The sequence below is a fragment of the Mycothermus thermophilus genome (genome assembly GCF_041956435.1).
Source record: "Mycothermus thermophilus strain CBS 625.91 unplaced genomic scaffold VTJ04scaffold_1, whole genome shotgun sequence".
Lineage (NCBI taxonomy): Eukaryota > Fungi > Ascomycota > Sordariomycetes > Sordariales > Chaetomiaceae > Mycothermus > Mycothermus thermophilus.
The window spans coordinates 1,795,828-1,814,364 of NW_027191427.1; the positions used below are offsets into that span (position 1 = coordinate 1,795,828).

Consider the following 18,537-nt stretch of genomic DNA (forward strand, 5'->3'; position numbering starts at 1 on the left):
CCCGTCTCCAGGCTTCAACGTTCAACACATATAATACATCCTTGAAAGGAAAGAGCTCAACAAGATCATGAAACCTAAAATTCCATTTCCTACTGACACGGAATGAGCTCAGCCATCTGTGAACAGAGAGTACCTATAGCTTGTAGGAGCCAATGTGCCCGAGATTTGGACAGTAATCCCAAATGTCAATCAACACAGTATTATTGTCTATTTCGCACGTTTACACCCCTGCATCCTCAACGTTGATCCGGGCCAGCAAAGTTTTGGTGACATGTGCTGCTGGCCATCTTTTGACAGAAACGTGGGATACCAACGAAAGGAGGGAGTGCAGTTACACGGACACGAATTAAACACCACGTCCGATTGGTTGTTGATTTCGTTGCTGGTATTTGTCAATTGTCTGGAATACTGGCAACAAACAGATACTCGGCTTGACATACTTCAGCCAGATAAGTATCGGGCAACCTTGGAACATAACCACAGTCAGTCTCACAGAGTGTTTGGAGCTCGGTCCGACTTGGCCCCGAGACCATACGACCGTATATCCTGCACAGTCAAACAAAAATCATGGACCGCAAACGAATCGTCCACACCCTCGACACGCCCTACACTGCTGTCGAATGGTGAGTTGCGTGCTCATCCAGCCTTGTTCCCACCTCAGGCACATGAATATGCAAGTTGACCTGTAGCTGACCGAGCAAGGCCAGAGATAAGCCAAGAAGATCAAGACGCCATTCTCGAGCTCCTGTGCCAGTATGAGAGAGCCTCGTCCCATCACCCTCACTCGGCCTCATGTCACACAAGAGCCTTCCCTAACTCACCACCTCCCCAACCAGGCTTTTGTCTCCGATCGGGTCCCATCGCAGGTCCTTCATCACTCCGTCCAAGGGGAAGCGGAAACGGTCTAAGCAAGTCGATGCTCGGAAACCCGAGGATTCTGCTAAGCCGACGGAACCACCGTCACCTCCCGCCCCCGAGATCTCAGCCTACATCGACGTAGGCTTGGCACAGATCACTCGCCAGCTCCAAGCTCAAGCCCAAGCCCAAGCCCAAGCCCAGCGCCAGGGCCAGCCCAACCCCATCCCTCCTTCCTCCAGCTCCAACCCTGCGTCATCCACCAATCCTGAAACATCCCCAGCCGTGGACGCCTCATCCCCGGCGACGACCAAACCCTACACCGTCGTCTTCATAGCCCGCTCTCCCAAATCCCCGGTATTCCACAGCCACTTCCCTTCCATCGTCGCTGTTGCCTCCTCCTCCCAGACCCATCCATCGGCCTCAACCACCACCACCACCACTACCACCACCGAGACGACGTCAACGACGACCACCTCCTCGGGAGAACCCATCAGACTGGTCGGTTTCTCCAAGGCCGGCGTCGAAGACCGGCTTTCCGCGGCGCTGGGCTTGCCCCGGGCGTCGTGCATTGCGCTGCGTGAGGGCGCGCCGAGGGCCGAGGGGTTGGTTAAGTTTGTACGCGAGAGGGTCAAGCCGGTGGAGATGAAGTGGTTGGAGGAGGCGAGGAAAGGGGAGTTTAGGGAGACCAAGATCGCGGCGGTGCCGACCAAGATTGGGGCCAAGAAGGTGAGGATGGGGTGAGAATGAGGGTGAGAAGCGGTGAGGGTTTCGTGGTGGTTCGGTTGTACATAGAGATAGCGTGCGTGAAGGTAGAAGGTTTGCCCGAGTGGAACGGATGGGCAGGGTTCTCATCATTCTAACACTTCCGGCAGTCTTGTTGGGAATCTAGTGTATACATGCATTTGTTGTATTGTACTGTACAATTCATGCGCAGTCCATCGCCCCTTGGTCTATCAATCTTCCCATCCCACCCTATAATACAAAGTTCAAAACTACCCCATTAATCGTACATAAAGTCTTTTCCACGTAGACCCCCTCTCCCCCTTGTGTCCGCGTTTCTCCTTCAAAACCGACTAATCCCCCTCCCAAACAGCCACGAAGTCATCCAGTAAATCGGCACCAGCATTTTATTCCGCCAGCTCATGCTCTTGGTCAAGTATGCGCCGCGCCAAAGCACCCAGGCCAGCCAGCCGCGCAGCTCGTCCGCCTTGCTCTGGTGAATCGCCTTCCAGCTGCCCAGATACGTCAGCGTGCCCCAGTTGCGGAACTTGAACGGTTTGTCGTCTTCCGCCGTCACCACTTCCCCCCCGTTGCTGATGGACTTGTTCAGCCGCTTCGCAAGATACGTCGCCTGCTGCGAGGCCACCTGCGCTGTCTTGGGCAGCGCCCTGTCCGACTCGATGACGGCGCAGTCGCCAATGACGAACACGTCGTCCAGCATGCCATCGGGCTTCGGGTCGGCGCTTTCGAGGTCTGTCGTCGTGCGCGCGCGCAGGAACGGGTCCGTCACCAGCCCGCCGGTGCGCGGGTCGCGGACGAGGCGGCGGGCGGGCGGCGTCGGGGCGCCCGTGAGGGGATTCGGACCCAGGGGGCGGGCGCCGTGCGAGCGCGCGGCCAGCTTAGCGACGAGCGGGTTGGCCATCAGCCCCGTGCTCCAGACGACGAGGCCGGCGCCGACCTCATTGTCGCCGTACTCGCGGATTTTGATCTTGACGGCGCCGTGTTTCAGACCCAGCGGCCCGTCGGCGAGGCGGATCCGCTCAAGGTGGTGCTCCGTCTTGACCTCGATGCCGTGGCGCGCGAAGGTGTCCATGGCGTACTTGGCCAGGGCTTGGTCGAACATGGGCAGGACTTTGGGGGCGACGTCGTAGACGGTGATGCGGACCAGCGGCATCAAGTCTGGGTACATGGGGGCGAGATCGTCGCGAATGAGATCGTGCAGCTCGGCGGCGAACTCGATGCCCGTGGGCCCCCCGCCGACGACGGCGAAGTGGAGGAGTTGGGCCTTGTCGGCGTTGGTGAGGTGGCCGGCGCCGCGCGGGTACGCGCACTGCTCGAAGAGCGAGAGGACCCGGAGGCGGATACGCCGTGCGTCACCGATATCGCGGAGAAAGTGGGCATGTTCGCGCACGCCCGGGATACCAAATGTCTGGCTGTAGGCGCCGCAGGCGATGACGAGCTTGTCGTAGGGGATGTCGATCAGGTCACCTTTGGGTTTCGGCTTCTCGTCCGGCCCGGGAACCACCGTCTTGCTCGCGGCCTCTTCGGTGGCATTGGTCTCGACGCGGACAACCTTACGATCAAAATCGATGTCGTCGGCCCAGCCCTGGTAGAAGCCGATTTTGCCTGGCAGTCGGCGAACAGGTTCCAGAATGGTGCGGAACTCGAGGGTGCCGACCGATGTCGAGGCCAGCAGCGGAGTGAAGACGAAGTAGGAGCGTGGAGAGATGACGATGCGCTCGTACTTGGCTGGGTCAAGTGTTCGAGCGAAGCCATATCCAGCCCACCCGGAGCCGAGGATCACGACCCGTGGCTTATGAGACACATCCTCTGGGAGGGGAGTCAGTTATGGCTTGATACCGTCGTGGAGGTGCGGAGAGAGGGGACACGAACTCTTGGTAATGCTGAAGAACCTGCGCGGAGCTAGCGTCCGGATGGTACCTGAACGGTGGCGGACCAGACTGCGAGTGGCCACAGCCGATGGACACTGAGATATTGGCGCCATAAGGGTACGGGTTCTTAGCTCTTTTGGTAGGACAATGGAACACTCCCTTGTGTGAATGTGGATGGGTTCGGGAACACAAGGGACACTTCGACCTCACCAGCAGTAGTAGTGGCTTTGAAGGGAACTGGAATCAGGATGATGGTTACACATGGGTGAAGATTTAAAGATATGCTAAGGTACCTGCCATGACATTCATAATATGTGCTGCAGAAAGACTCTCAAGGAAGTTCCCGGATTCCTCCGTCAAGACCATGAAGGCGCAGCCCGAAGACACGGTCTCAGGGGAGACAATGCCTGTCAACAGTGTATCTCCGGCACAGTTTCTGCATGCCGCCGGATTGCGCGGGCAGGGCTTTCGCTAGAGAAATGGATTCCAAAACAGGATCAGGATAGCAGCCCGAGTCTCTACGAGTCCCAGAACTGTACCAGGATGGCATTGTAAAAAAGTCGATGTCTTCCCGCCAGTAGCCGATAGGTCAGGGACGCTGAGGTCCAGGTCCATTGCGTCACAGGGCAGATGCCAAGAAACCCACAACGCCTTGGCGCGAAGTGCCGGACATGGGAGCGTGGCACAGATTCGGGAGGCATCGGAAGCACCCAAGGCACGAGGCTGCCATTGTTTTGTCTTTGACTCGTCGTGTTTGACACATCGAGTCTTTTTGTTGCTTGTTGGAAGCGTTGCAGAAATCTTGACAAGCGAAAATTCCCGAGCTGTTAAGTAGAAGGCGAGAGGCTTGGCGTCTTGGTGCTGCTCATGCTTGGTCCAGAGCTACTGGTATTCTTGGAAATAAAATTGGAATAAACCTACTACAGTGTACATACATACACAGTAACAATCCGCAGCACAACTTCCTAGTCGTGTACACTAGGTATTGTATGTACTCCATGCTCCGACGGAGTAGTATCTCAGCTGACATGAATCTGATACCAAGCGATTGTGAGCAGGTAGTGTGGTACTTAGCAAACAGGCCGTCAATTGAGGCAGCGGAGTCATCTCTTCGTACTCCGTACATGGCTCGACTCTCTCGCTCCGATGTCGTGTATCAACTCCATGACGCTGCCCCTCCATCACCCTTGTCATCTCGTGCTATCGCCGTGTAAAGGATGAGGGGTTGTCATTCCCATCATGAATGCTTGGATCTCAACACCACCTACTCCGTACCACGCCATGCAGTAGATAGAGTTGCGTCCAGCAGGCCGGCTCCGGGTGTCTAAGGCATTGTTTACACTGGGCCTCAGTTCCACGTGAATTCCCACCATCTGGCTTCCATTGTTCAACACAACAACAAAGTCGGGTTGCCGAGCGTCTGGCATCGACTGAGCATTGTCATGTTTCATCTTGTGTTCGGTACTTGAGGCTTGTTGTCCGGACAAAAGAGTTGCAACGGCCTGCATCTCATCGGCCGCTGCAAACAATCAAGGCTTTTGCCCTCGTGATTGGTCAGTTGCCACGATGAACCAGGGATCTGCTGCTGCAGCTCAAGACGGCAGGCGGGAAGAGAACGCAGCTTGCCGTCCTGGTGCTGGTCTGGGAGCAGGTAACCGCGGGTGAGTCCGGCTAGCTGCCGGCCGGTTGCCCGGCAACGGCTTCTGCGTGCGGCGACTGGCTTGTTGGCATTGTTTACTTTGGCCGGCCAATCACAAGCCCCATTTCTCCCTTGCAACACCCCTCCGGAATCTGAAAGCCTCCTTAAACACCACAACAAGGATGCAACGAGCTATCCGGCATCCGTTGATCTCAACTACGTTCTCTTTCTTCTCACCACCGTCGGCGTGTGTCGGTTTTCTTACTGCGCGAGGTTTGCATCAACAATTCTTTTGTTGTAGTCAACCTCGACGTCTCTTTCGACCCTTTCCTCTCTTCCTTGCGCAACTTGCCACTCGCATTTTGCGACTTTGTTTACTCCCTTCCCCGCAGCTTTTCGCATTTCGACTTTGAACTTTTTTTGTGTCGGTCGTGATGCTTTCCAAGTAGCAGACGACGACAACACTACTTTAGAGTCAAGACTATCGGAGCAACACATCGAATCCACCGCATCGAATCAAATCGCACCACATCGCAGGCTGGGATCAACAACCCCCTGCTCTGCCCCGCGCTCGTTGTGCCTCGAGCATGACAATTGAGGAACCGGTATGTTGGCGCCAACCAACCTGGAATGGGCGTTTCTTTTATTTCTTGGACTTTTCTCTGTACTCACATACCGCCCAGCTGCAGCCACTGCGACTGTCCAAGTCTAAAACCATGCCGACTCCCGCCAGAAGCAGCATTCCGCGCCCGCTCTCTGAGATATCGCCTACGGAGAAGCGGCGGAATTCGCCCAGCTGGAACCAAACGACCAAGGTAAGACACGGCGATGCCAGCGTTTGTTTCGCATTGACTGACCGTCTTGTTTGCTTGTTTGTCCGCCCGCAGAAAATGTCTCTCACCGACTCGTCCCCATTCCAGTCGTCGCCCTTGGAGAGCACCACCACCTCTCCAAGGATGTTCTGGCAAAACAGGAGCTTCAACTCGGAGAACAGCTTCGGCGCTCCCTCGTCGCCATCCCCGACTCGCCGCTCCTCCCTTGAGCGCCTGCAGAAGGCCTCCCGCGTCAAGAACAGCAACATCCTGGCCCTCGAACAGAAGAACGAATACGACCCGACTCGCATCCCCCAGATCGAACGTCCGCTTGCCAAAGTCCAAGGCAACGCCTTCGCAGCCCGCGGTTTTGGCCACCAGAGGTCCGAGAGCAAGACGGGCATCCCGGTCCCGACCAGCCCCTCCAAGACAGCCACGTCTCCAACCAAGGCTGCGGCATCCAGCCCGACCAAGACCCCGGCGACGGAGCCCAAGAGCCCGCCGCACCGCCCGACCACCCCTAGCAAGGACGCCCCCTCTCCCATGAAATCGTCTCTGTCAAGCCGCTTCAAGAGCAGCTTCGATCCCGAGACTGGCACCTGGACCGACGTGTCGGGCGACGAGCGGAACCTCCCCGAGGGCCGCTCGCTGCACCGCAGCCAGAAGAGCGTCACCTTTGACGCCGCCCCTCCTCAGGTGAACGAGTATGAAATGGCAACACCCGACCTCTCATCGATCGGAAGCAACTCGCGCGAGGGCAGTTACGATTCCGAGGAAGACGAAGACGACGACGACCATTACATGATCCACGGCTCTACCGACCCGGACGACAGCTTCGACGCTTCGCTTGAGGATACCGAAAAGACCCCGGTTGTCGGCCCCGAGGACTGGAGGCACGATAGCCACGACGAGGACGACGAGTACGAGAGGAGCCCCATGCCCGAGGAGCTTCCCTCCTATCAGCGTCCTTTCCACCGCCGTTCCGACTCGACTACCTCAGTGGGTGAGGGCCGTCCTCTCCCTCCCCTTCCTGGCATGGCCCAGTCTCCCAGGAGCCTCCCCTCTCCTCCCTCGCACCACCACGGCATCGGTAACAGCAGGATGCCCCTGGAGGAGCGCCTCCGGCTTATGATGCTCTCGGAGGACGGCAAGTCGGCTGCCGAGGCCCAGCGCGAGGCTCAGCGTGAACGTCGCATGCGGCGTGCTGGCGCGCGCGAACGTTCCCAGAGCCGGACCCCAGACGAGAGCCGCGGCTCCAGCGCCCAGCCCCAGTCGGACTACGAGGAGGAAGATACCGTTGGCGATATCTCGGGCCTTGGCGACTACCAACTTCCAGAGCGCATCTCGCGCGAGTCCATTCTCCGTCGCGTCATGGGCAATAAGGCTGCTGATGGCGGGCGCGAGTCTGACTACAACTTCTCGTCGCCTGCCCCCGCCTCGGCCTCGGACCGCGGCATGCCATACGATCCTGACGTCCCCATCCCCAGCACCGAGACCGACTCCATGATGATGGAGGATGATGACATGTCGGATGACGGCAGCGTCATCATTAAGCGTGAGCACAGCCAGAATGAGTACGAGACAGACTCGTTCAACGACTTGTACCCGCGCTCCGAGACCGTTGATAGTGAAGACTTTGACTGCGACGACAAGAAGCACTTGGAGGACGACAGCGCGAGCCAGTATTCGAGCCATGATGAGGATCATCAGCCTCAGCAGCAGCAACAGCAACAACAGCCGCAGCAGCAAGCGCAAGTCAAGTCTGAGCAGGAGGCTGTTGAAGATCAAGCATCCACCCCGAGGGCGGCGTCCCCGTCCGTTGAACCCGCTGAGTCTCCTGCAGAGGAGAAGAAGCTTCCCGCCGTCCCTGAGCTGACGGCTCCAGCAGAGGAGGACTTCTCCAAGAGTTTTGACTCGTGCATGCTGGCCAAGCCTGAGGAGCCCAAGATTGCGCCCGAGCCGGAGAAGGCCCCCTCGACGGCCAAGGCTGATGGTGATGCCGCCCAGACTGCTTCCAAGCGGCCCCTCACCCCTCCGCAGCAGCTTACCAGGTCGCTTACCAAGCCCGAGTATGACGGCTCAGGCTGGGGCGACCCGGAGGATGGCTTTGATGAGCCAGGCACTCCAGACTCCGTGATCCACCATCCCGTTCCCGACAGCGAGGATGAGGCTGCACGCCAGTCGCCCGTCATTCCGGAGCGGATCGCCACCGTCAAGTCCGCCTCCGGATCCAAGCTCAAGACCCGTCCGTCGGCCACCCCTGCCGACATCGAGGCGATGCGCGAGGCCCGCCGGCAGGTCAGCCGCGAGGTCGTTCCGCCGATTCCCGAGCGCCACCGGAACCGCCTCTCTCGCGACTTTGAGCCAGCGTCGACTACCACCAACACCACGACGACCGAGACCACCGACAACAGCTCCAGCGACTTCCTCGAGCGTCATCCTAGCTTTAAGAAACGCAGCTTGACGCTTGATCTGGACCTCGGCCTCAGCCTCGACCAGGACTTTGATCGCGTTATCGAGGCCCAAAAGGTTGCGTTCGACCCTTACTATTCTTCTTCTCATCGCCATCTCAGGCAATCCATTACCACGGGGAACATGTTCCAAGTGGAACACGCAAGTGCCCCCGCGCCGATGGATGCGAAGGACAAACAAGGACTACTCCCTGTCTCGGTAACTTCAGCAAACTTTTTCAACGGCACTAACATCACCCCTCGCAAACAGCGCGGTTACCTCATGCGGCAGAACACCAAGGTGGTCGCAGCCAGCGACAAGGATGTCGACGACCCGCGCGGCGGCCTCCGGTCGGCCGGCAACTCGCCCGTCAAGGCGGCACGCCCACAGTCGTGGACTGTCGAGCCGTGGAACGGCCAGCGCAAGCGCAGCTATCGCAAGCGCGTGCCGCCCGGCAGCGGCCCGGTGCCCCCGCTCCCCGGTCAGGAGAGCAATGCCCAGGTGGATGATGATCGGGCTTCGCTCGAGCTGGCTACCGAGGAGATGGGCGAGCGTGGAAGGTTGTTCGTCAAGGTGATGGGCGTGAAGGATTTGGATCTGCCTCTTCCCAAGAGTAAGTGTCAGTTTGTTTTGGCTTTCTTCAGACACCTGCTAACATCAAAACCTAGATGAGCGTACATGGTTCAGCCTGACTCTCGACAACGGCGTACACTGCGTCACGACGGCCTGGCTCGAGCTGGCTCGCAACGCGCCCATTGGACAAGAATTTGAGCTCGTCGTGCCCAACGACCTCGAGTTTCAGCTGACGCTGAACGTCAAGCTCGAGAAGCCCAAGCCGGCGCCGCCCCCGCCGAGCAGCAGCAAGAAGTCGCTGCCCTCCCCGACCAAGTCGTCCAAGCCCAAGACGTCCACCTTCAGCCGCGTCTTCGCCTCGCCCAAGAAGCGCCGCGAGATGGAGGCTCGCCAGAAGCAGCAAGAGGAGGAGGAGCGCATGCTCGCCGCCCAGCGCGAGGCGCAGGCCCGCCAGATGATGCTCAAGGCGGCCGCCGCTTCGCAGCAGCCCACCGCCTGGGAGCTCCTGTCCCCGCTGGCGGCCGAGGACGGCGCATTCGCCCGCGCTTACGTCTGCCTCAAGGAGCACGAGGCCCGTTGCTTCGGCCGGCCGTACCAGGTCGAGGTGGCGTGCTTCAACGAGTGGGCGCGCGAGGAGACCGCGCCCGTGACGCCCGCCAGCGTCAAGAACAAGCGCGCCGGCGCTTCGACTCCCGTCCCCGGCACCGTGTCGGGCAGCAGCACCGCGTCGGGCGGCGCCACGGTGCAGCGGCGCGCGCCGTACAAGATCGGCAAGCTCGAGCTGCAGCTGCTGTTTGTCCCCCGCCCCAAGGGCGCCACGGACGACGACATGCCCAAGAGCATGAACTCGTGCATCCGCGAGATGCGCGCGGCCGAGGAGCGCCTCGCGCGCTGCTGGGAGGGCCACCTGTCGCAGCAGGGCGGCGACTGCCCGTACTGGCGCCGGCGCTACTTCAAGCTGGTCGGCACCAAGCTGACGGCGTACCACGAGGCGACGCGGCAGCCGCGCGCGACTATCAATCTGGCCAACGCCAAACGGCTGATTGACGACCGGCGCACGCTGACGGAGAAGGAGACAACGGGCAAGAACGGCCGGCGCAGGCGGTCGGCGTTCGCCGAGGAGGAGGAAGGGTACATGTTTGTCGAGGAAGGGTTCAGGATTCGGTTCAACAATGGCGAGGTGATTGATTTTTATGCGGACTCGACGGCGGATAAGGAAGGGTGGATGAAGGCGCTTGGGGAGGTGATTGGACGGGATAATTCGCTCGATGATGATTTGAATGGGGGGGGCAGCAGGATGAAGGGTAAGTGGTGCGAGTTGGTGCTGAAGAGGGAGGAGGCTCTCCGGAAGAGGGCTGAGGGGAGGAGGGTGCATTCGAGGACTAAGAGTGCATATGTTTGAGAGGGGAGGGGGATGAGGTTGTCGAGTGGGTGTTTTCTTCTTGCTTTCTTTGATTTTGTTGTGATGATGATGGGATGAAGGATGATGGATGGATGGATGGGTAATGGGTGTGTTGTCGGAGTTGTTGGCTGGTCTTGTTGTTTGGAGTATGGTGTTGGAGGGAAGCTGCAGGAATCGATGAGATGGATGATGGAATGATGGATGGATGGGCAACGATGGGATAATGACGGCCTTTGCTGGTCGGCGTATCCGACTCTCTGTCACTCCTTTTCTCGTTTCCTTTTGTTTTTCCTTGTCATCTCTTCTCTTCTTTCGTATCGTGTTGTTTCGCGTTCTGTTGCTGAAATGGCAAGGGAGAAGGGGGAAGCCTCCCTCTCCTGAGCTTGGGGTGCTCGTCTCTATTTACTTCTGTCAGTCTATCTATTGAGCGTGTCCTTGAACATTCCTTGTCTTGTTGGTGCCTGTGTATAAGTCTCTCGTGATGTGCTGAGTCGAGGTTCGTCGTAGAATGAATCGTAGGGAAAATGAACACCTTCTTATGCATACCTATGTGCCCTTGAAAAAGCCCCCTGTGTATGAATATGCTCGGACAACAATAGCTTCTTTTCTTCCAGAATTATTTGCTCTCGTCCTCTTGCCTCTTATTCCACTCAATACACTCCTCAAGCTTCACGCCACTCCCGCCGAAACAGTCTAATGCACTTCCAATCGTGAGATCTACTTTCCCACCGCTCAGCTGCTTGACCTTTTCCAAATCTTCCAAGTTCCGGCCTCCGCCGGCATATGTGACTGGGATACTGCACCACTGCGCCAGCTTCTCGACCAGCTTCTCGTCAATGCCCCGCTGCAGGCCCTCATTGTCGGCGGCGTGGATGAGGAACTCGGAGCAATAGGGCTCGAGGCGTTGTATGGATTCTACAACAAGTGTTAGGACAGGGGAGATGATATATGACATGTCAAGCAAATCTAGGCGGGCTACGAACCTTCGCAGACCTCCATGTCGGTGATGGTCTGCCACTTGTTCATGGCCACAAACCACCTGTCTTCCCCCTGGCGCCGGCAGCTGAGGTCGATGACGAGCTTGTTCTTATCACCTCCCAGAGCTGCCAGGACGGAGTCTAGCCGCTCCTGGGAGAAGGTGCCGTTGGGGAAGAGGAAGGATGTGATGATGACCTGAGCAAGGTGTTAGTCTGAAAGGACACTGCCAGGGCATCAAAACAGACAAACAGACAGACAGACCTTCTCAGCACCGGCATCTATCCACTCCTTCGCGTTGGCATCAGTGATGCCGCCACCGACTTGCAATCCCCCCGGCCACGCAGCGAGAGCCTCACGAGCAGCGTCCTGGTTGCCGGGGCCGAGCATGATGACGTGGGCACCGGTGAGGGCATTGTCGCGGTACAGACGGGCAAAGTGGCCGGCGCCGTGGGGAGAGACAAAGTTGGTTTGCAGAGCTGTGGTCTTGCTGTCCAGAGTGCCCCCGACAATCTGTTTGACCTGGCCGGCATGCAGGTCGATACAGGGCCGGAAGCGCGTCATTTTGTAAATATATACGTGATTGGGCCTGGATTTATCACCCCTCACAATTTCGCATGTTGTACTGTCTGTCAACTATCAGTTCAATGATGGTTGTGATGCCGACTCCGGCGTTGAGGGGCACCCTGGTCGTTGTCTTATCGATAAGCTTTAAGTCTAGCTCTCAGGGTTCTTGGTCCAAGATTTTTTGATCGAGCTCGTAGCTCCCAACCTCAATCTTCAGACCGTCACCACCACCACCACCACCTCCTCCTCCCCCCATCAGAAGCTCCACTAATCCACCACAATGCCGTCCCTCCTAGGCAAGAGGAAATCACCAAGTACAGACGACTCCGACGGCTCACAAGAGCAACTGGACGCTCAAGAGCTCCTCCGACGGCACTTCGAGGCACATTTCAAGCCGCTTGCCATTCCGGGCCTTGCCAACACTACAGCCAAAAAAGCCTCCGGCAAGGCCAGCAATACCAAGAACGGTCACGATGCCAGCGACAGCGAGTCAAGTCAGGATGAGAGCGACAGCCATGGCGACGCCGAAACGGATCAATCTGACTCAGAATGGAGCGGCGTGTCGGACGACGAGGGTATGCTTGGATTTGTCTTTCTACCGCCAGCCATTGTCCGGGAAGAAAGCATGCTGACGTCAGGATAGATGGCTCAGAAGTCCCTACTGTCGAGGTTGTTGATCACACTTCTACCTCCATAGATCCAACCGCAAAGATGAGCAAGCAAGAGCTCAAAGCTTACCTTGTATGGACACCGCCTCCCTGTTCTCGCCAGACCCAGCTCCCCATTGCGTTCGCTAACCAAACCACCAGTCCTCACGTCCCCCCGACCCGAGCCGCACCGCGCAACGATCGTCCGCGGCTAACACCAAGAAACCTGCCACGGCCGATCCAGACGAACCCGAAGATAGTGCCGCTCTCCTCGCCAACGACCTCGCCCTGCAGCGGCTCATCGCCGAGTCGCACATCCTCTCCGCCGCCGGCGCCAACCCGTCCCACTGGCAATCCCAGCACGCTGCCGGCACCGCCACCAACTCGCGGCCCTTCGCCGCTGGCCGCACCGCCCGCAAAACCACCGACATGCGCATCCAAGCCCTGGGCGCAAAAACCAGCATCCTGGCCCAGGAGAAGATGCCCATGGCCATGCGCAAGGGGATTCTCAGCGCTGCCGCCGCGAGGGAGGAGAAGCGCCGGAAGGAGGCTCGCGAGAATGGTATCATCCTCGAACGCGAGGTCAAGAAGCCGAAGCGGAAGAAGGCCAAGGGCGAGAGGCCCGTGGATCTCCCCGCCGTGGGAAGAATGCGGGGCGCTGAGTTGAGGATCAGCGCTCGGGAAGCGAGAGCTATTGCTGAGTCTGTGAGAGGACCGGCGGGGAAGGGAAAGAGACGGAGAAGGTGAAGAAGTTCCTTCTCTCTCTGAGCGCGCGGCGAAGTAACTCAGCCCACATTCAGGTGGGCGGCCAGAGCCTAACAGCGGCCGGGATTCTCGTGAGGTTGTTGGGTTTCACAGCGTGACATCCTTTGTGTTCCGGTCATGGATTCTTAGGAGGATCCTACACCACCGTCCTTCCCCTGGACCAGGGTGGAGGACAGAGAAGGGTTTGTCGTCACCTCTCCCTTCAACATACCAGCAATCAGCCGTCCTGGCCATTGTTGGAAAGGACACTGAGTCATCTTTCAAGATGAGTTGAGGTTGGTGCTATCCTGGCTGCCCACGACCTAGCTGTCGTACAGCCTTCCAGGCGTGGTCCAGCTTTCCAGAGGCTTCTTTTTGGAGTTATGGGAACATGGACAGGAACGGTGAGATAGGATCGAGCTTGTGCCAACCGGCCAATTCTGTCCCATCTCACACCAACAGTTGGGTAGCCCCTTGGTGAGACCGGCCACGGGACAGTAGGACAACTGGGATGAATGGACAGCTCTAATTGAGCTGGCCGGCTGGCCGTTGGGTGTACAGACAATGAGTCAGCTGGGTACTGGAGCTGGGATTGACAATCCGTCCAAGCTTTATGAGAGGTTTGGAGCTTAGTGATGAGACGTCCTACTCAAATACCTAACTTGGTACCGTAGGTACTAGTTGTGGAAGCAAATCCAAATGTATACTTGCAATAGGTGTAACTGCATATTTTGCCTCGACAACGTTCTGTTTCGTGATCCGATCATCGCTATGTGATAACAGATCCAGATGTTGTTGTTGTTGTGTCAGAAGACATCGGCATTCTAAGGAGTGAACTCACTCACCGGGCCTACTCCGTAGTAGCCAAATATCGGGTGCAGTGACTTGTAATTTGACACCTCAGTTATGACTTCAGCTCGCCGACTAAACTTGACCAACTCCTCTCACCGCCTCAAATCACACATCCATCTTCAACAACATAACCCCGCGAAAGACCGGAGACACCACATCAAACCCACCGTGAAGATGCCCACCACCAGAGGACGGCGTTTTCCTGGCTGACGCCAAGGACTGGTATTAGTGGAACAAGACCTTGATCTGGACCGCACGTGCCCTGCGTCTCTGGGACAGAATCAACCCGGACAGCCCCCAAGTCGGGCATTATCTTCCCGAGCCTCAGCGGCCAGGCGTGTCGACTACATCATCGGGACAGGAGACGATGCCCGACCAGCGGCGGACTACCTGGAGCTTGACTACAACCAGCGAGCCGACATCGACCACCGCCTGACGGCCTTCAATCACCCACTCGACGAATACTATGACGAGCGCAAAAACCTGGTCAAGCTCCTGCACTTCTTCAACGCCACGGTAAGCCGACACCTCATCAACGTGGCGTGCGCGCCCCTCGAAAATCCCGATGTCTGGTACCGGAACCTGAGGGATCGCATGGCGGGTTTTGCGCTGTTGATCAACAACCGCCGTCGCCGCCACCGCCGCGGGAGGAGAAGGAGAGGGGTAGTAGCTGGAAGTCAGTCAGTTAGTTAGTTCCCTCCGAGGACCACAGCAGTTGCTGGAACAGAGAGGCGGGGAGAGAGAAGAGAGAAAAGCGAGCTGATCTCAGCCATGAGCTGATTTGATTCAGTGGCAGAGAGAGGGTGACTCTCACGCCTGAGCTAGTTAGCAGGGTCCGGAGCTACCACGTCAGAACATATCGGACTCTAAGGGGTGACTTCCGTCCTCTGGAACAGTTCTGCGCCACACAGATTTGGATGTCTGACAATCTGCCTGCCTTCTGGTTATGAAATCTACGAGCCTTAGACATCACGTACAAAACACACAAGATATAAGCGGCCGGGGGCTTGAGAGATACTCCATCTTCTTTTCTCAGACACTGGACGTTATTTCCAATGTCCCACGACCCCTACATACATCCAACCAGGTAGACGACCATGTCCGCCGCCATGCATATAACCTGACATGAACAAACGAAACAACAGACACTTTACAAAACAAAAAAGAAAGAGAACAATGATGAGAATGATGTATATGTATCAACACAAAAAAGAGTTAAAGTTGCAAAGAGAATATGAGAAACAGGCCAAACCCCAAGCCTGTCCTCCAAGATAGACCGGGAAAAAAGAGGTATAACAGAAGAAAATGAAGTCTTAAAACAAAAAAGTTCCCACCAACCAAGCTTGCCTGGTTTTTGTATCCATGCATCCCATCCGTGGAACAGTCACCGACCCATGCCATGTCGTATCCATACATGCCATCCCGTACAACCCAAAAGCCCCAACCTTATACACAAATCTAACCCTACCCAACACCCCCTTTACGCCACGGTACCCTGCGGTTGGCTAAGCGTCATAGGCATGCTGAGCGTTTGCAAACTGTTGTAAGTTTGCTGCGCCTGGGTTGTCGTCGTCGTGGACGCCGAGTTTCCCGGGGCGCTGGTCGGAGTATTGTTGGATGACGCCGCGTTGCCACCGTTGACGGCCGCATCAAGCGAGCCGGTAACGTACGAGGCGTTCTCCGACGTCGGGGAGGCATCGCCGACCGAAGACCCGTGGTCCTCACCCGAATACTGCTCCTCCTCCTCGCCCGAGTTGAGGCTGCCCTCGTTGCCATCATTGCGGTCATGAGTGCGCTTATGTCTGCGAGGCAAGTCAGTTTCAGATTTGACCTAGTAATGATGATGGTGTCGCTCTGGGCGCTTGACGGGCAGTGCTGCTGTGCAGTGACAGGTGGCGGTGTCATGAGGTTCGGAGACGAGCTCCGGCTTTGGCGTGCCACTTGCGCAACATTGCTGCTCAAGTTCCACATTGTCGACTGACAAAGGAAAACAAGAAATCTAGGAAATTGGGGGGGGGTTCATACTGTGCGAGGTTGTCTGAGCGGGAGAAGGCCTTGCTACAATAAGGGCAGGTGTAGGGTCTCTCTTGGGTATGTGTCCTGACGTGTCTGGAGAAGGATGTTTGGTCAGATTACACCTGCGTGGAGGCTACTGAGAGCTGACAAATGAAAGCAAATGTGCGTGAGCTCTTACCGCTTGAGATGCTCCAACCTCTTGAAGAGGCGACCGCAAGAGGGGATGGGGCAGGTATGGGACTTCTGGGGATAAGGGCCAAGTTCCATGACGGTGGCGGAGCGTGCCCTGCGTACCACATTCGGGCCCGCATGCATCAGGGCGCGGTCGTTCAGGGGACCAAGGTCGTCCGGGATTGGGGAGTAGTCGTGCTGCTGCAGAGGCACGGGGTTGAGCGAAGGGCTGCCCTCAACAGTCGGCAGCGGCGTGCCGTGGCGAGAGAGATCAACAACCTCCCGCTGCTGGTTGCCCATGGGCATACCCGAAGAGCTGTTGTATGTCAGACCTGGTGGCGACCTATCGCCCGACTCATCGCCTTCGGCGACAGGGCCGACCGACGCCGATACTGACCTCCTCAGATCCGAAGGACGGTGCACCGCCGAGGTAGCCGTGGCGATGGCGGTAGTGGAGAGAGAAGGGGGAATTGATGACCGACGCCTCCTCTGCTTATATGTCGGGGAGCCCTCAATCACAGACGTATAGACGCTGCTTGACCCATAGGGCCGGGGGAAGGACGGCGCAGCGAGGTTGGATGGCGGCAGGTGGATCATGCCATTGAGAGCACCAACAGGGTTGAGATGGTCAGGGATGGCGCTGTAAAGGCCCGTCTCCTCGTTGGCAATGTAAGCGGGCTCACCGCCCATGGTCAAGGCCTGCTGCGGCGGCGTCAATGGCTCGAACGAGATGCCCCTTTGGCTGTAGTCCTCATAGTGTGACGAGACAAAGGACGGAGCGGGGGAGTACTCGAGCGCAAAGGCGGGCATCGACGTGTGACGCTGGTGGTGCGTCATTGGGACGCCGTTCTGGTTGTAGGCCGGGCGAGTGTAGTCGGGCTCGTGCTTGACAACCGCCTGCGATTGCGACCCAGCATGAGTCACGGCCATGTTACCATACGGAGCCACCGACTCGATGCTCTCCGACACGGGCGCCATCGTTTGAGGCACGGGAGTCATGGACTGAGGCATCGGCGGAGGGAGGGACTGAGGAATCATCTGGGGAGGCGGCATCTCGATGGGAGCCATGAGCGGCGAGTTTGACTGCTGCGACGGGAAGCTCAAGGCCTGGGGGTTGAAAGAGGACGAATTGGCCTGCTGAGCCTTGGTGAGCTGCTCATAGAGCGACTGCGACGAATCGAACTGGAAGGAGAGCGCAGGCTCGGCGACGGCAACCGTCGTGGCCTCCTGGCCCATCTTTTCCCTCTTCAGGTCCCGCTCGAGCGCATCGAGGAAGAGGCGGTCGTGTGGCACGCTGTACCAGTAGAAGACCTTCTGCTTCTTTTGTGTCCTGATGCAGTTGTTCTTGTAGAGGAAGTCGAGGAATGGGCTCTTGGGCTCCTCAAGAGTGGCATCGGTACCCGACTTGAGGTTGCGCAGATCGGAGAAGATACCCTCCTCGAACTTCTTGGAGTTCTTGACGGGGCGGCCGAAGGCCTGGAAGCGGAACGAGAGGCATCGCACAATGTCGGTGCCCGAGATGTGGAAAAGGTTGTTCCAGAGGACGCAAGAGACGTATTCACCGGTCGGCAGAAGGAATCGCCTGATGTACTGATCGGGCTGCCAATCTACCGGGGCGGAGAGAAGGAAATACTTGACTGAGGGACCAAGTCAGCAAACATGAGACGAATTGAACTGCATGAGGACTCGAGGGGAACTCACGGTTGTCAACCTGCTGCAGGGCTACCTGAGCATCATGGGGAAGGGCCTGCTGCGCCTCAGCGCTCAGCATGAAAGTCTCTGGGATCTGTTGTCCAGCCATTGTGGCATTCTGCGAATACATAGCGCAGGAGCCACGGGCAGCGATTGAGCGGAGAGACGGCGACTTTGCGTCTCAATGCAGACCAGCCGCGGGCGCGATGCAAAGTCGAACACTCAACGCGGTTGATGATATGCGACCTTGTAAGCCAGCAAGGCGGACAGGGAAAACCCGAGGGACTAGCGACAAGCGGCGATGCGCAGATAGGACAGTGTTGGCGTTGTTCTTAGGCGCTGCCTGCGAACAACCACTTCGTTATATGCGGTGTTGGAGTTATAAGTCGATGGTTCCGAGACCAGCCCGTGACATAAAAGTATATTTCGTCCAGTAGTAGTGAGTCGGGTTCCAGACAAGCTGTCGTCGTTCGAGGCGTCGACGGCGCGGGTGGTTGCAGACAATGATGGACGAGGAATAAAAGAA

The 18,537-nt window shown here is 57.6% G+C and overlaps 8 protein-coding genes across 8 annotated transcripts; 4 read left to right on the top strand and 4 right to left on the bottom strand.

Moving 5' to 3' along the window:
- Positions 1 to 567: 567 nt before the first annotated feature.
- Positions 568 to 1,599, top strand: VTJ04DRAFT_658 (uncharacterized protein; the record flags this gene model as incomplete). Its single annotated transcript, XM_069364814.1, has 3 exons — positions 568 to 623; positions 703 to 753; positions 837 to 1,599. The coding sequence occupies 3 exons, from the start codon at positions 568 to 570 to the stop codon at positions 1,597 to 1,599; spliced, it is 870 nt and encodes a 289-aa protein (XP_069223267.1).
- A 322-nt stretch (positions 1,600 to 1,921) lies between these two features.
- Positions 1,922 to 3,583, bottom strand: VTJ04DRAFT_659 (uncharacterized protein; the record flags this gene model as incomplete). The annotated part of the gene is made up of 2 exons (XM_069364825.1): positions 1,922 to 3,408; positions 3,472 to 3,583. The coding sequence occupies 2 exons, from the start codon at positions 3,581 to 3,583 to the stop codon at positions 1,922 to 1,924; spliced, it is 1,599 nt and encodes a 532-aa protein (XP_069223268.1).
- Positions 3,584 to 5,696: 2,113 nt separating this feature from the next.
- Positions 5,697 to 10,347, top strand: VTJ04DRAFT_660 (uncharacterized protein; the record flags this gene model as incomplete). Its single annotated transcript, XM_069364837.1, has 5 exons — positions 5,697 to 5,714; positions 5,793 to 5,924; positions 5,997 to 8,450; positions 8,643 to 8,985; positions 9,041 to 10,347. 5 exons carry the CDS (start codon positions 5,697 to 5,699, stop codon positions 10,345 to 10,347), a joined length of 4,254 nt encoding a protein of 1,417 aa, XP_069223269.1.
- A 616-nt stretch (positions 10,348 to 10,963) lies between these two features.
- Positions 10,964 to 11,886, bottom strand: VTJ04DRAFT_661 (uncharacterized protein; the record flags this gene model as incomplete). The annotated part of the gene is made up of 3 exons (XM_069364848.1): positions 10,964 to 11,262; positions 11,331 to 11,520; positions 11,587 to 11,886. The coding sequence occupies 3 exons, from the start codon at positions 11,884 to 11,886 to the stop codon at positions 10,964 to 10,966; spliced, it is 789 nt and encodes a 262-aa protein (XP_069223270.1).
- Positions 11,887 to 12,169: 283 nt separating this feature from the next.
- Positions 12,170 to 13,283, top strand: VTJ04DRAFT_662 (uncharacterized protein; the record flags this gene model as incomplete). The annotated part of the gene is made up of 3 exons (XM_069364859.1): positions 12,170 to 12,464; positions 12,533 to 12,630; positions 12,699 to 13,283. The coding sequence occupies 3 exons, from the start codon at positions 12,170 to 12,172 to the stop codon at positions 13,281 to 13,283; spliced, it is 978 nt and encodes a 325-aa protein (XP_069223271.1).
- A 1,173-nt stretch (positions 13,284 to 14,456) lies between these two features.
- On the bottom strand, positions 14,457 to 15,259 carry VTJ04DRAFT_663 (uncharacterized protein; the record flags this gene model as incomplete). Its single annotated transcript, XM_069364870.1, has 2 exons — positions 14,457 to 14,802; positions 15,210 to 15,259. 2 exons carry the CDS (start codon positions 15,257 to 15,259, stop codon positions 14,457 to 14,459), a joined length of 396 nt encoding a protein of 131 aa, XP_069223272.1.
- A 353-nt stretch (positions 15,260 to 15,612) lies between these two features.
- VTJ04DRAFT_664 (uncharacterized protein) lies at positions 15,613 to 18,141 on the bottom strand (the record flags this gene model as incomplete). Its single annotated transcript, XM_069364881.1, has 4 exons — positions 15,613 to 15,934; positions 16,158 to 16,241; positions 16,327 to 17,956; positions 18,021 to 18,141. The coding sequence occupies 4 exons, from the start codon at positions 18,139 to 18,141 to the stop codon at positions 15,613 to 15,615; spliced, it is 2,157 nt and encodes a 718-aa protein (XP_069223273.1).
- A 76-nt stretch (positions 18,142 to 18,217) lies between these two features.
- VTJ04DRAFT_665 (uncharacterized protein) lies at positions 18,218 to 18,532 on the top strand (the record flags this gene model as incomplete). The annotated part of the gene is made up of 2 exons (XM_069364892.1): positions 18,218 to 18,444; positions 18,487 to 18,532. The coding sequence occupies 2 exons, from the start codon at positions 18,218 to 18,220 to the stop codon at positions 18,530 to 18,532; spliced, it is 273 nt and encodes a 90-aa protein (XP_069223274.1).
- Positions 18,533 to 18,537: the final 5 nt, after the last annotated feature.